We start from the raw sequence: 13,112 nt of genomic DNA on the forward strand, positions 1-13,112 counted from the left end.
AAATGAGATGACAAACAGTGGGGTGAAAAAAGAAAGAACAGAACATACAAATCCATCCTTAGCTATATTAATCAGCTGATAATCGGTACGAGTAACATGAGGAACCTTTGAGACCAAAAAATAAAAAATAATGTAGGCAAAATAAGAAAGGAACACATAATAATAGAGCCACCACGCCACCACCACATTATGAACTTATGATCACAACATGCTTACATCACAGTTATGAATTCTTAGTCAAACAACTATTACACCCAAAACTAACAGAATCTACAAACTTCAATGGAAGTCAATACTGGAACTTCAAACCACAACAGGAACTCATAAAAAATCAATTATATCTCAAAAAGGTGATAATTTTATATAAGAGAAAATAAGCATGTATTCAATCACTTCACCAGGTTCAACCTTTTAGATCAAAACATCTATCTTCCGAAGCAAACAAACACTAAATCATAAAACCCTATCATCTTTGAATACAAATTAGAGATCTAACCACTAAAAATAAAGATGAGATAAAGATGGATGCTAATTGACGATCACATTAAACTTAAACATGTCCGGACATAAAAATCTCAATTAAAATGAAGAAAAGAAATCAACCTTGTCTCAATTCAATCTTAAGCTTTCCAGGCATAATCTTTATTGTTAAGATTATAAATACTAGATTTTGAGATCTTAATAACAGTTTGGTTGTTGGAACAATATATATAATTTCAGATAAAATCTCTTCAAGAAAACAACCAACCATTCAGTTTCAAACAAAAAAAAAAAAATCAAAATTATAATTCGTTGAACCAAACGAATCACTCCACAAACCACATACAAACCGCATGAAGAAAATCAACATCAAGCAACCATCATCAAGCATGCAATTTGAATCTACTAAAAACCAAATCGCATAGATAAAAAGCTGGGAAAAATCACCTCTACAATCGAGGGTTGGCGGTCGAGGAAGCACAAGCGGTTGAGGAGTGATGGGAAGCTAACATGGACTAAAACCTAATATAAAGGGCAAAAGCTAGTAATTATAAGAATTATATAAGGGCAAAATTGTCAAAAAAAAATTTTAACCCTCCCCAACCCACCATTTTGGTGGGTTGATGAATGGAGGGAAAGGGGAGGTTTTCAACCCCCCAAAAACCTTACAAACCCTTATAAACCCTCCTCAACCCTTCCCCCAAGCATGGGTTCAAAGAACCCTTACTTTATAAACCCTCCTCAACCCTTCCAAACCCTCCCAGCCAAGCAAACCCAAGGGTTCACCTCACCACCAACATTAATGAATTGTGATATATATATATATATATATATATATATATATATATATATATATATATATATATATATATATTTGAGTGCACTTTTTTGGTTTTGGAGTATAAAATAAATTCTTCTATAATGGTCAGCATACCTGGCCTCTATATACTAGAACTATGTTGTGAATTGGTCAGCATGTATGATGTGAGAATTGGATTTGATTGTTGTCATCAATCTTATATATGACATACATCATTAAGCCGTTCATTTTTATATATGACATACAGCCAGATATTAATTTATCTTATATATAACTATTGCATGCATTATTGAGCCGTTCCTTTTTATAATTGTCAGTGTTAACATGTCCTTAAAACCTATAAATATCTTGCATGTTTGATTGCTTTTAAGGCTCATTATATTAAGATAAGATGTACTTATATATATACACACGCATGCTCGATGAATGAAGGCTTTGTTATCACTTATCAGTGAGTATAATTAAATCTTTTTCTCTCTCTGTGTGTGTTTGTGACATACAACTAATACCATTAATTTTGTATTATAGATGGCAAATCAAGAGAAGACTGACACAAGGGCCAAATGGAATAAAAATCATAGTGCTCATCTAGTGAAATTATTAGGTGATTATAATGTTCCAGCATACCAGTCACACCTGCATCCACTAGATAATATTTACTGGGCGGGACATGGAAGCCTTGGTCGATTGAATGTTAAAGTACTCTAGCATCAGAAGTAGAATCTTCCCAACCATCTCGAACGTATACACAGCGTATGTTAAAATCGGATGTGACCATAACATTTTGGGACAATGTTTGTTTTCTATTTCTATATGGATCTTGCAAGGCTAGAGAAATAGTGATTGAAATATGTGTTCCATCAATAACACCAATACAATTCTAAAATAATAAACCCATAACATTTGTTAAGAAAAAAATTAAAAAAACATAAATAATAAATAAAAAGACAGTATAAACATTTCTAACTTTGAAATATGGAAAAAAAAAGTCTGTTATTTTGGATAACGAGTGATGTTGTTGTTGGTGGCAATTCAATGTATGTACTAGCAAGAGTAGTAATAGCTTTAAGCACTTTACCAAAATAACGGTTAACTATTTTTGTCAAATGTTGAAAGCGCTCTTGCACGTCATGATTACTAGCGTTGTGCGCAAGAGTGTACACAAACATTGCTAGTTGTTCCTCGATTATAATTCTTTTCAAGTTGCGAAGAAGAGATCTTCCCCTTAAACAATTAGCAAGTGTTTCAAATATACGAGGCTCCATACGAAGTTCACTCTTACAATGTGCCTCATGACCTTCAAGAATTTCTTGTACATATGCATCACCTATTAATATTGATGTATGACAAGGCCTAGTTTATGAACTTACAGGAAATAGACTTGGTAAAATGGTGAGCATTAATTCATCATCATCTTAATTAATTTTTCTCCATTGATCCAAATCTATATTAAAACAAAAGACTTTGAGCGTAAAAATTTGAGATGAAGAGAGGTGAGTTTACATATTGCATGATGTTGGCTTTAAATAGAGGGAAATTGTTAAAGGTTAGTTTTTCAAAAACTCCAATGGCTAGTATTTTTTTAAACTCTAATGGCTAATTTTATTTTCAAAAGTAAAAATTCTTATGGAAAAATTCCTGTGCACATCCAAACAACATTATGTAGGAATTTTTTCTATAGAAAATTTCACAGGAATCATTTTTGAATCATATGGAATAATATTCCTGTGGAAAAATTTACTATGCATCCAAACATGCCTTAAATTTTTAAAAATCAAGTAATTCAAGTTACATGTAACTCTAAATTCTTCCAAACAAACATTGCCGATTATTTTGAAAATAGATTTGCAAAGTTTATTATTCATATTATAATTTTTCCTTAATCTAATCAAATTTTTAAGAGAGAAAAAGAATATGAATATGGAGTAGCATTAGCATGTGATAAAATCTAAAATTTTCTTGAAATAAACTAATTTATGTGAAAAATATAAATTAAAAAATTGGTACAAGAATATATATCTATCAAAAAAAGTGAACTAAAAGAGGTCCACCCTCGGCTGATTCAATCCTTATCTTCTTTGCTGATGTGTCACCCACCTGTCAAAATTTCCAAAACTCTCTTTTTTATTAAAAAAGAAAACACCCCCACACCAGATCCAGACGCAACCCAAAACACGCAACACAAGCAAACCAAAACACGCCACGTAAGCGTTTCTCACGTGATGCCACGACGCAAACATCACGTGACCCGCCCCAAAGAGAGCTTGTCCGTGTCACCGTCCCAACTTCTCCCCCGCCCACTCCTCCTCCTCCTCCTCCGCCGCCGTTCCCCTCTCTTTCTCCGAGAGCTCGCCTTCGCGCATTGCTTCCTCGCGGATGATCCAATCCCCATTTGCTGGATTGTGCTAAGCTCACCATCGATTTGATCGGAATGCGCGGTGAGTGATCGGTTTGATCCCGCTCTATTTTGAATTTGGAGCCTTTAGGGTTTCTAGTGATGATTTTAATTTGGATTGGTTTCTGGTTTTTGAGACTCTGTTTGTTGCGAGTTTTTGAATGATTGGAGTCTTGTGATTCACTGATTGATTGCTGATGGGGTTAGGGTTTTTTTCTGACAAAATTCATCGGAAAACAAGAAAAATGGTGTCGTTCTGGTTGCTACTGTTTGCAAAGGTGGAATGTTCTGGTTTTAGGGTTTGTTGTGGCTATTGCTTGTGAAAAAGTTGAAGTTTTTATGGTGTTAGGTTGTTAGTAAGTGCTGACGAGTTATCATTCAAGGAGACTTCCTGTTTTTGGATTGGATTTCTTGATAGAAACTCTGGAAATGGTGTTGATTTCGGAGATAATAGATGGGGCTGTAAATGAGGAAGAGAAGAAGCTGGGAGGGGAAATAGTACTTACAACATCGAGTGATGATATTGAGAAGAGCCTGTGTAATTTGAAAGAATTCACTAATTGTTCTGCTGAGGACAAACATTCTACCATTGAGAAACCCTCTGAGGTGAATGAAAGCCCTGTTGAGAACCTTACCTCTGCACTGCTGCCTGAGTCCTCTGCAGTGGATGCAGCAGCAGCAGGGAAGGAGTGTTACAATGAGGACGCTCTTCGCATTGCAGACATCATGCGTAGTTACCTTCATATGCAACAAACAGCTGCTGTTGGAACTGACACCAGCACCTCGACTGGCACTGTGACTGGGTATGACCCTACTTCCATCTATCCAATTACAGCCACAATATTGCCTCAGCAATCCTCTTCGGAGGAACTTCCATTGCAGGACCGATGTAAGGCTATGATGGAAGTTGTCCGGAAAGAACATGGCAAGTGGGTTGTCTCAAAGCTTATTTTGGAGCACAATCATCCTGTGACACCACCTCAACAACCTTGTTGTGACGTGCTCCAATTACCTGTCATGGGCATGGAATTCGAATCAGTAGAGGCTGCCAAGACCTTCTACTATACTTTCAGTGAGCAGAATGGATATAAACCCCGCACGGGTTCTAACAGAAGGTCTTCAAGCAGTGGGGCTTTGATCATGCAAAGGTTCTTGTGTTGGAGGGGGAATTATCTCATGTATCGTAAGCCCTCTGACACCAATACAAAGAAGCGGAAGCGTGGTCCATACAAGAGTCGAGGTGGCAAGCCCTATGAGGAGGTTGAAATGAAGGGTGGTGATATTGTGGATTTAATTGAAGTTGACAGTTCAAGTGAGAAGACTGCTGTGGCTGGTGAAGATCATGGTACCGTTGAAGTTGGGAGCAGCCCACCAATTAAAGAAGCTGCACCTCTAGAAATGGACGCTGTGCAAATTGGATCTCCTCCAATTATTGGGACAATGCTCTGGGGTGCCGATGATGGGAAGGGAAAGAGTACTGAGAAGGCATCGCAAGTTGCAAGCACCACAACATCTAAATTGCTGAGAGAACTTGGTGTAAGAGTGTATCGCTACACAAATGAAGAAAGGAGGGACATCATTCTGAAGTACATGATGAAGAGGAATAATAGACAAGTTTCAGAGAAGCCTGCAAAGGTGAACTTCGAACTTCTATTTATCTCTGCATGATTCTCGTGCAACTTTTGACATGATGAAGATTCTGATTCTCATGCAACTTTTGACATGATGAAGATTATTTCTGTGATTTAATAATGGTTATAATCCATCGGTTGATGGAGGTGTATATGAGGGATTTGTACTGGCTTGTCTATGTTTTTCTTGGGATATTAATAATTTGTTCATAGGCCTTTCATTTTTGTTGTATATGTTGTAGTTATCATCACGGCAAGCTCTTGCAGAAAGCCGCCAACGAGGCACTGGAGGCAAGTTTCTTAGTAAGCATGAAATGCAGGTAATTGCTACATCCCTTTAGATAATTTCATGTAGTGCCTTCTGAATATTAGTAAGACAACAATTTATGCGATTATTGAGTGCAGGAGAGAAACTGACCTAGTTGATTTGGCCAATATCTTGAGTTGATATTTATGTTCACATTGAATATGTAAGAATGATGATATGGATCGATATCATGACTTAAGTTGTCATGTTGTCTTAAAGAGCCGGGCCACCTGGTTTGACCAAATAAATAGGTCTTGCTGGAAATCATGTATCTGTGATCTTTTAGTAATCCCTTAATATATATCTGTTCAGGTAGTTGACATCTGTCACCACCTCCTCTAACTAAAAGGGTACCATATGCGGTGAGCAGTTTGCAGAAGGTTGCTTTGAAGAAATGCTGGGAGAATAATAATGGAATGAAAAATTTTCTGGATTATCATATACTTGCAATGTTATTTGGGAGAAAGGATGTATGAGCTTACTTTCACACAATCTGTTTTGTATCTACAGAAAACAGAAAAATTGTCAAACTTTGTTTTGAATGCAAATGCATTGCTAATAAAACTTGAAGAGCTTTTTTTGTCTTTTTTTGTCTTTTTCTGATCTTTCAAGTTATTTATTTCATACCAGGTTCACAGTAGTGGTAGTTCTGTTCTGAAATCCAAATTGCTCCTTTGATTTAAACATCTTTTGACATGAGACAATATGGAGGCGCAGATTACTTTCTTTCACTAAAACAATTCGAGACAACATGAGACAAAAGATTACTTTCTTTTAGTATGTTAATATTTTCAATCACTTGTCTTTATTTTGGCTGTTATGTGCTTGATTAGCTTATCACAATATTCTAGTTGTGACCTTGATTTAATCAGAAAACCATTGGTGCTGAAAATTAAATCAAGGAAACATATTTATCAGAAGCCTGATTGTTCAGATGAACTTTGTCCTGATTTTAATCAGTGAGCGTTAAGACCTCTTACTAATTCAGGACCAATTTACGCTGTTTTAATGCATATTATAACCTAGGGGAATGGACGATAACATAAATTCATATCTATATTATAATAACACAAATCTTGAGCATTACATTCCAGTGGTAACAATAAGGGAAAAGGTTTGAACTGTTTCTCACACATATTCACACTGGAAAGAACTTCGCATGACTATCTAAGTTGTACCTACTTCCATGATGTTTGAATTAGTAGTTGCGAGACTAATGGACATTGTTATCTAATTGTCAGCTTCCTTTTGGTTTTCTATCTTTTTATAAGCTTGAAATTGGATTTGTTGTTAACTTGGTTTTTGTGAGCAAAAAAAGGAGGCCAACAATCATCTGCAGTTAAATTATTGCATCCATATCTACAGGAAAATTTTCACTGTATATCAAGCTGCATTACTCCTACTGTGGGAGTTCATACTTTTCTAATGTTTATCTGTATGATATGTTGGACTTGCTTCTGAACTCCATGATTTTTCTAGACTTCCAGTGCACAAGGAGAAACTGCCACGGCAGATTCAGATACTACAGTGGAGGCTGCACACTCTGGAGAGCTGAAAGTAGGCATGGTGTTCAAAAATGAAGACAAGGCATATGAGTTTTACATTAGATATGCAGGAAATGTTGGTTTTAGTGTGCGTAAAGGTTGGTGGGATAAATCTGCTAGAAATGTTACCAGATCCAGAGTTTATGTCTGCTCAAGGGAGGGGTTCCGCCCCAAGAATGCAGTCAATGATGGGAAAAAACCACGGCCAGAAACAAGAACTGGTTGCCAAGCCCGAATGACTATAAGAATCACACCTATTGGTAAATATGAGGTAACAGAGTTTATACCAGATCATAACCATGAGCTTGCAGCTCCATTAGATATTCAAATGTTAAGGTCACAGAGGTTGCTAGCAAAGACCCAATCAACTGGCCTGCAGAATGGACACTTAATCCCTGCTGAATATAAAAATTATCTCAGGTCAAAACGAATGAAGGAGATGAAATTGGGAGATGCTGGAGCAATGATGGAGTACTTACAAAAGATGAAAGGTGAGAACCCATCATTTTTCTATGCCATACAAGTCGACGTAGATGACCAAATGAGTAATATTTTCTGGTCTGATGCAAACTCGCAGTTGGACTACTATTACTTTGGAGATGTAGTCTGTTTTGACACCACATATAGAGTAAATGATTACGGCAGACCTCTTGCACTATTCCTTGGTGTGAATCATCACAAGCAAATTGTTATATTTGCTGCGGCATTGCTATATGATGAAACTGTTGAATCTTATAAATGGTTGTTTGAGACTTTCAAGGCAGCAATGTGTGGTAAACAACCAAAGACTATTTTGATTGATCAGTGCCCAACAATACGTGATGCAGTAGGCGCTGTATGGGCTGGCACAGTGCATCGCTTTTGTGCTTGGCATGTATATCAGAGTGCTGCAAATCATTTTAGTCATCTCCTCCAAGATTTAGGAACCTTCTCACATGATCTTGGAAGATGTATATTTGACATGGAAGATGAAGATGAGTTCCTATCAGCTTGGGAATCAATGATAGAAAAATATGATCTGAAAGATGATGAATGGCTGACCAAACAATATGAAGATCGAGATAAATGGGCTTTGGCTTATGATCGAGAAATCTTTTGTGCAGATATTGGTGATGCTTTGAGAAGGGAAAGCTATACTACTCTTCTCAAAGAATCATTGAGTCTAGACAAAGATCTTCGTGAATTTTTTAAGCAGTATGACAAATTAGTGGAAGAGGGTCGGTATGCAGAGCGTCAAGCTGATTACCATGCAGGTCAAGCTAATCCTAGATTTCCTCTTTTGTGGATGTGGCAAGCTGAAAATGCTTTTACACCTGCAATTTTTGATCGTTTTAGAGTAGAATTTGAATTATTCATGAATTGTACAATTTATGCTCGTGGTGAGGTTGGACCAATATCTGAGTATGAGGTTACAGCCAAGGAAAAAACTAAAGGACACTATGTCAGATTTGATTCATCTGATGGAACAATGACCTGCGGTTGTAAAAAGTTTGATTTCATTGGTATCCAATGCTGTCATGCCTTAAAAGTCCTTGATTTTAGAAACATCAAAGAGCTTCCCCCACAATACATATTGAAAAGGTGGAGAAAAGATGCAAAGACAGGATCTATTAGAGAGAATCATGCTTCTACATTTGATTATAATCTGGAGTCATCTCTGCCAAAACGGTATAACTCATTATGCCGTACATTGTATAGAATTGCAGCAAGGGCTGCAGAAAATGTGGAGGCATATGCCTTCTTGGAAAACCAATCCGATCAGCTCTTAGAGCAAGTTGAGAGAATATTGCAAACAAGACTTCTTGAGAAACCTTCTCCTAGCAATGTCTCAAAGGGTCAAACACAGACTACAGTTCAGATGGAAAATGATGACAGTGGTGAAATTCCAAGGCTAGGTGGAAAAAAGAAAAAAGATGGAAGTACAAGCAAGAAGAATAATCAAACCAGGCTGGAGGCGAGTAAGAAGCTCAAGGGAAGAAAAGGTTTGTCAGAAAAATCTCTGTTTTTGCCAATTCATGATATAAAAGACTTGTATGCTTGTTTTTAACATCAACAAAATTTACTTTTAATTCTTTGTTACACTCAATTGCAGGTCAAGCTGATGATGTGGAAATTACAGTGAGAGATAATGAACACCCACCTCCAGTAGGATCAGAAAATATTCCACCTCAGCTGAGAAACGCTGCTAATCAATTTTTTGTTCCCAATCAGTTCATGCAGGTGGCTTTCATTATCAACTATTTGAGCAAAATTGCATTGATTGTTCTATTAATTTCTACATATCGTAAGTTTTTGTCTTCATATTGTGCAGGGAACATATGTTCCTTCTCATCAGTATGGGCATGGTTCAATGCAAGGTTTTCATGGAACGACTCAGTTTGGTCAGGTACTTTATTAATTAAAGCAAAAGTTTTTTACATTTTTTTATGGTTATATAAATGAAGTAGATGTCATCCTTTGCAAGTGCAGGAATCTTCAGCTGCTGCATTGCAGCAACAGCCATTCCATGGCCAGTTAAACCAGGTAATCCATATTGTGCTTGTTGAAATGCTTCACTTGCCGATGGTTCATTTACTTTCATGAGAAATGAAAATTTCAATATTAATGTAAGATGAAAATGCTAGTATTCTGAGCGAGAAACTTATATCATATTAACTCAGGAACATCTTTTCAGAATGTTGTGCAGGGTTCTCCATCTCCGGATGTCACCTCTCTGCAATTTGTTGGGGTTAGTACCCAAATGGACCCGCAAAGTATTCCAGTGTGGGATTTCCTGTGAAGTACATGTTCCATTGTTCTCTACAAACCTGGCCGCTTCTTCCAATAAGATTGTGATTTCCGGTATCAGAACTTAGTCCGTCATGTCCCGTAAATAAGCCCCTTTTTCTCTTTCAACCTGTGAAACACCACTTAAATTTGTGCATCGTGACCGTTTTCCATGTCAGGAGCTCTTTATCACCTGGAATCTATCTCCATCTGACTACTAGACTTTAACATGTGACTGAGTTTGTACAGTAAGTGACTCAGAATTCTGATTCATCGATATAGACAGTCCGTGTTTATTGGAAGAAAAAAAAAAAAAACATGTACAAGCCAACTAGCCAACCTTTGTAATTTTTCGCAGATAATCTGTACATCAAATCAGTGGGTCATATTGTAACCTCTTGTCTTCATTTCATTTTCACTTGCTGTATACTGCTTGTTTTTTGTTTATCAGGCTAATATACCGGCCATCTGGTCAAATTCCTCCTTTTCTTTAATGTTTTCTTGCAGTACATTGTGATTGTTCCTTATTTATGTTAATTTACTTCAGGTGTTTAGTTTTATCACTAAATGCACGCAAGCTATTGGTAAACTAACTTTTGTAATGTTTTTGATATTGGATAGAGATTGAAGATCGAAAAGGCGAATACATCAATCTGATCAACAAGGCCAGAGTGGTTCATCCAAGGTGCTCTGATCTACCACCATCTCTAAGCCATATGTAGGCTTCTCATTGATCTCCATCAACTTAGGCGAAGACGTCCCCGATGAGCTACCGCCACTCCCGCTCATTGCCGGTGTCAAGCCAAGACGGGCAAGGTATGCAGTGTGGCTCATCCTTATGTGTAACATCTCCGCTTGCGCGATTGCTAATTGTGTTTGTAAAGCATCAACCTGTTGTTGCAGCGAAGAGATGGCGCCAACACAGCCATAGACGGGATCTCGAACCCTCGCATTCGCCTCATACACCAAGCTGCTCACCGCGTCACTCCGGTGGTGCACCGGGAGTTCCTGTGTAAGTCACATACACTCTTTAATTATGCAGCTTATATCATACTTCGTGGAATTCATTTTAAAATGTGAGTGCATGTTCATCTAGGTTCATATCAATATTCTCTCATGCTCGTTTGGTTTTTTTTTTGATGGAGATGCAGAAATTTAGACAGTAGAAAGGACAAAATTTTAGTTTGTTGTTTCACTGATCCCAACATGAACTCCCATGTGCCTTCAAGGTCTTCAGTCTTCACATGTTCAGTTCTACTGCTTATGATATGTGACATTTGACTGCACGGCTACCCAATCACTTAAAAGCTCAATTATTTATATCCATAACTCAAACTTCAAAGAAAAAAAAAATTGCAAAAACTCTGCAACAATGTGATTTCCAAGTGTGTGTGTATTTATCCTTAGATTGATAGAGTACAGAGTCTATGCTGCACCTTTTTAGAGTAGTAAACAGAGACTTTTTAGAGGAATGCTTCCTCATTGTTCTTGTTCTTTTAGTCAAGGCTTTTAAGTAAGTTCACATTACCAAGAGAGAGAACAAGGATGAATTGAATTAGCTTAGAAATTGATAAATTCTCATTTTATCAAGTTTTAGGTTGCACTAAGGTTAGATCAAGTTTTCTAGAGATAGATAGATAGAAAGAGAGTTTCAACTAAGCTTACAAAGTCAAGATAGAGACCAAGAATTCAGTGAACTAAGAGTCTAGTAACACATTGATGATATTCATTATATCATGTTCAAGAGAGAAAAATAGTAAGATGGACAATTCAATGAACTAAGATACTAAGGTAGTTAATTTACCTGCAAGAGCTTGTTAACATTACTAGCACCAAAGACCTTATGCACACTAGCAAACTTGTGAGGCTGGTCAGCCGGAAAGTATGGTGCAAACACACAGTCCTCAGCACACCGCCGGCGCAGCAGCTTGCACGCCGCACACGGCGACCCTCCTCCCTGCCTCTTCCCTGCCACCTCTCTCATCACCACCTTCTACAAACTTCTAACACTGCCTCTTCTCTTTTGCTTTAGCCTTTCCTCCACATTTATTTAAGCCTTGTGTAAATAAAGTTCAAGGAACACCATGATATATATATATATATTATATATATATATTTTTTTTTTTTCATAAGATATATAATAATATATATATATATATAATAAATAGGAAGTAAGGTTAAGAGGCAAGGACAATGAAAGGTAGAGTGTGGTGGTAGGGGACAATAAAGCAAGGGGGGTGGATATTCTACAAGGTTTAGAGGGGCCCACTCATTTTGGGTCTATATGACTAACAACAACTACTACTGCTACTACTTCTTTAGTTGACAAGATGTTGGACACTCCTTTACTTGGTTTTAATAATTTCTCTTACTATATCTTTTGATACATGACATGTAGAGTGTGTTTGTTTTGAGAGGTTCATTTTCTTCCTTACTTGTTCTTGGCTTGTTCCCTTCAATGTCATCACTCATGATGTATGTGTGTGTGTGTGTATGTCTCTATCCCCTCACCATGCTTTCCTTACCTTTTACTTTTCTTTCTTATTATTCTTGGCTTTGATGCAACTTATTTATTTGTACTTGGGTAGTGTATAAATATATATATATATATATATGTTGGGAAACTTATTTTGTATGAAATGTTAAATGTTAAGAGAGGTGAATGCATGCATGTTGGTTTGTTGAGGAAAAGGTTTAGATGAGTTATTAATGGGTGACATGGATGGACATAGAGTGGGTGTCTCTCACCTAAAGCAAGCCAAGCCAAAACCAACCACCCTTTTCTTCACATGAAGACATTGACCGTCTTAATTGTTCTACTCTTCATGTTGAAGCATTTTCTCAAAAATTAAAAGGTGATCTAGATTAGACATGTTACACATGCAAAAAGATGCTAAAGAGAGAGCAAATGTTTTATCATATCAGCACTAAAACATTGGCAGTTATCACTTACAATTAGTTATAAAAAATATTTTATAGTTTTAAAATTAAGATATAAATTTGAACTTGCTTGCATCAAAGCAAAGGAATTTATCATTATTTTAAAATTAAATATTATTATTTATTTAAAAATCTTATTAAAAAAATTGCTTATATTTTTTACCTGAGAAATGAATGAGAAAGTATTGTATGATGTTTTAATTGATATTTTGATCTCTAAATTATATGC

The 13,112-nt window shown here is 36.7% G+C and overlaps 2 protein-coding genes across 6 annotated transcripts; one reads left to right on the plus strand and one right to left on the minus strand.

Moving 5' to 3' along the window:
- The first annotated feature begins 3,585 nt into the window (after positions 1-3,585).
- On the plus strand, positions 3,586-10,669 carry LOC120276796 (protein FAR1-RELATED SEQUENCE 5-like). Of its 5 annotated transcripts, none has more exons than XM_039283505.1 (8): positions 3,586-5,330; positions 5,569-5,646; positions 7,113-9,159; positions 9,270-9,397; positions 9,489-9,563; positions 9,647-9,700; positions 9,852-9,905; positions 10,565-10,669. In XM_039283505.1, exons 1-8 carry the CDS (start codon positions 4,125-4,127, stop codon positions 10,598-10,600), a joined length of 3,678 nt encoding a protein of 1,225 aa, XP_039139439.1. In that variant the 5' UTR covers positions 3,586-4,124; the 3' UTR covers positions 10,601-10,669. The 5 variants fall into 5 exon arrangements, with proteins under 5 accessions (XP_039139439.1, XP_039139436.1, XP_039139437.1 ...); XM_039283502.1 differs by lacking the exon at positions 10,565-10,669 and having other exon boundaries at positions 3,586-3,738; positions 3,833-5,330; positions 9,852-10,489; XM_039283503.1 differs by lacking the exon at positions 10,565-10,669 and having other exon boundaries at positions 3,586-3,738; positions 3,903-5,330; positions 9,852-10,489.
- Positions 10,574-12,018, minus strand: LOC120276797 (LOB domain-containing protein 4-like). The gene is made up of 2 exons (XM_039283506.1): positions 11,748-12,018; positions 10,574-10,951 (listed from the first exon to the last, which is right to left on the minus strand). Exons 1-2 carry the CDS (start codon positions 11,925-11,927, stop codon positions 10,601-10,603), a joined length of 531 nt encoding a protein of 176 aa, XP_039139440.1. The 5' UTR covers positions 11,928-12,018; the 3' UTR covers positions 10,574-10,600.
- Positions 12,019-13,112: the final 1,094 nt, after the last annotated feature.

Source organism: Dioscorea cayenensis, chromosome 15 (assembly GCF_009730915.1).
Source record: "Dioscorea cayenensis subsp. rotundata cultivar TDr96_F1 chromosome 15, TDr96_F1_v2_PseudoChromosome.rev07_lg8_w22 25.fasta, whole genome shotgun sequence".
Lineage (NCBI taxonomy): Eukaryota > Viridiplantae > Streptophyta > Magnoliopsida > Dioscoreales > Dioscoreaceae > Dioscorea > Dioscorea cayenensis.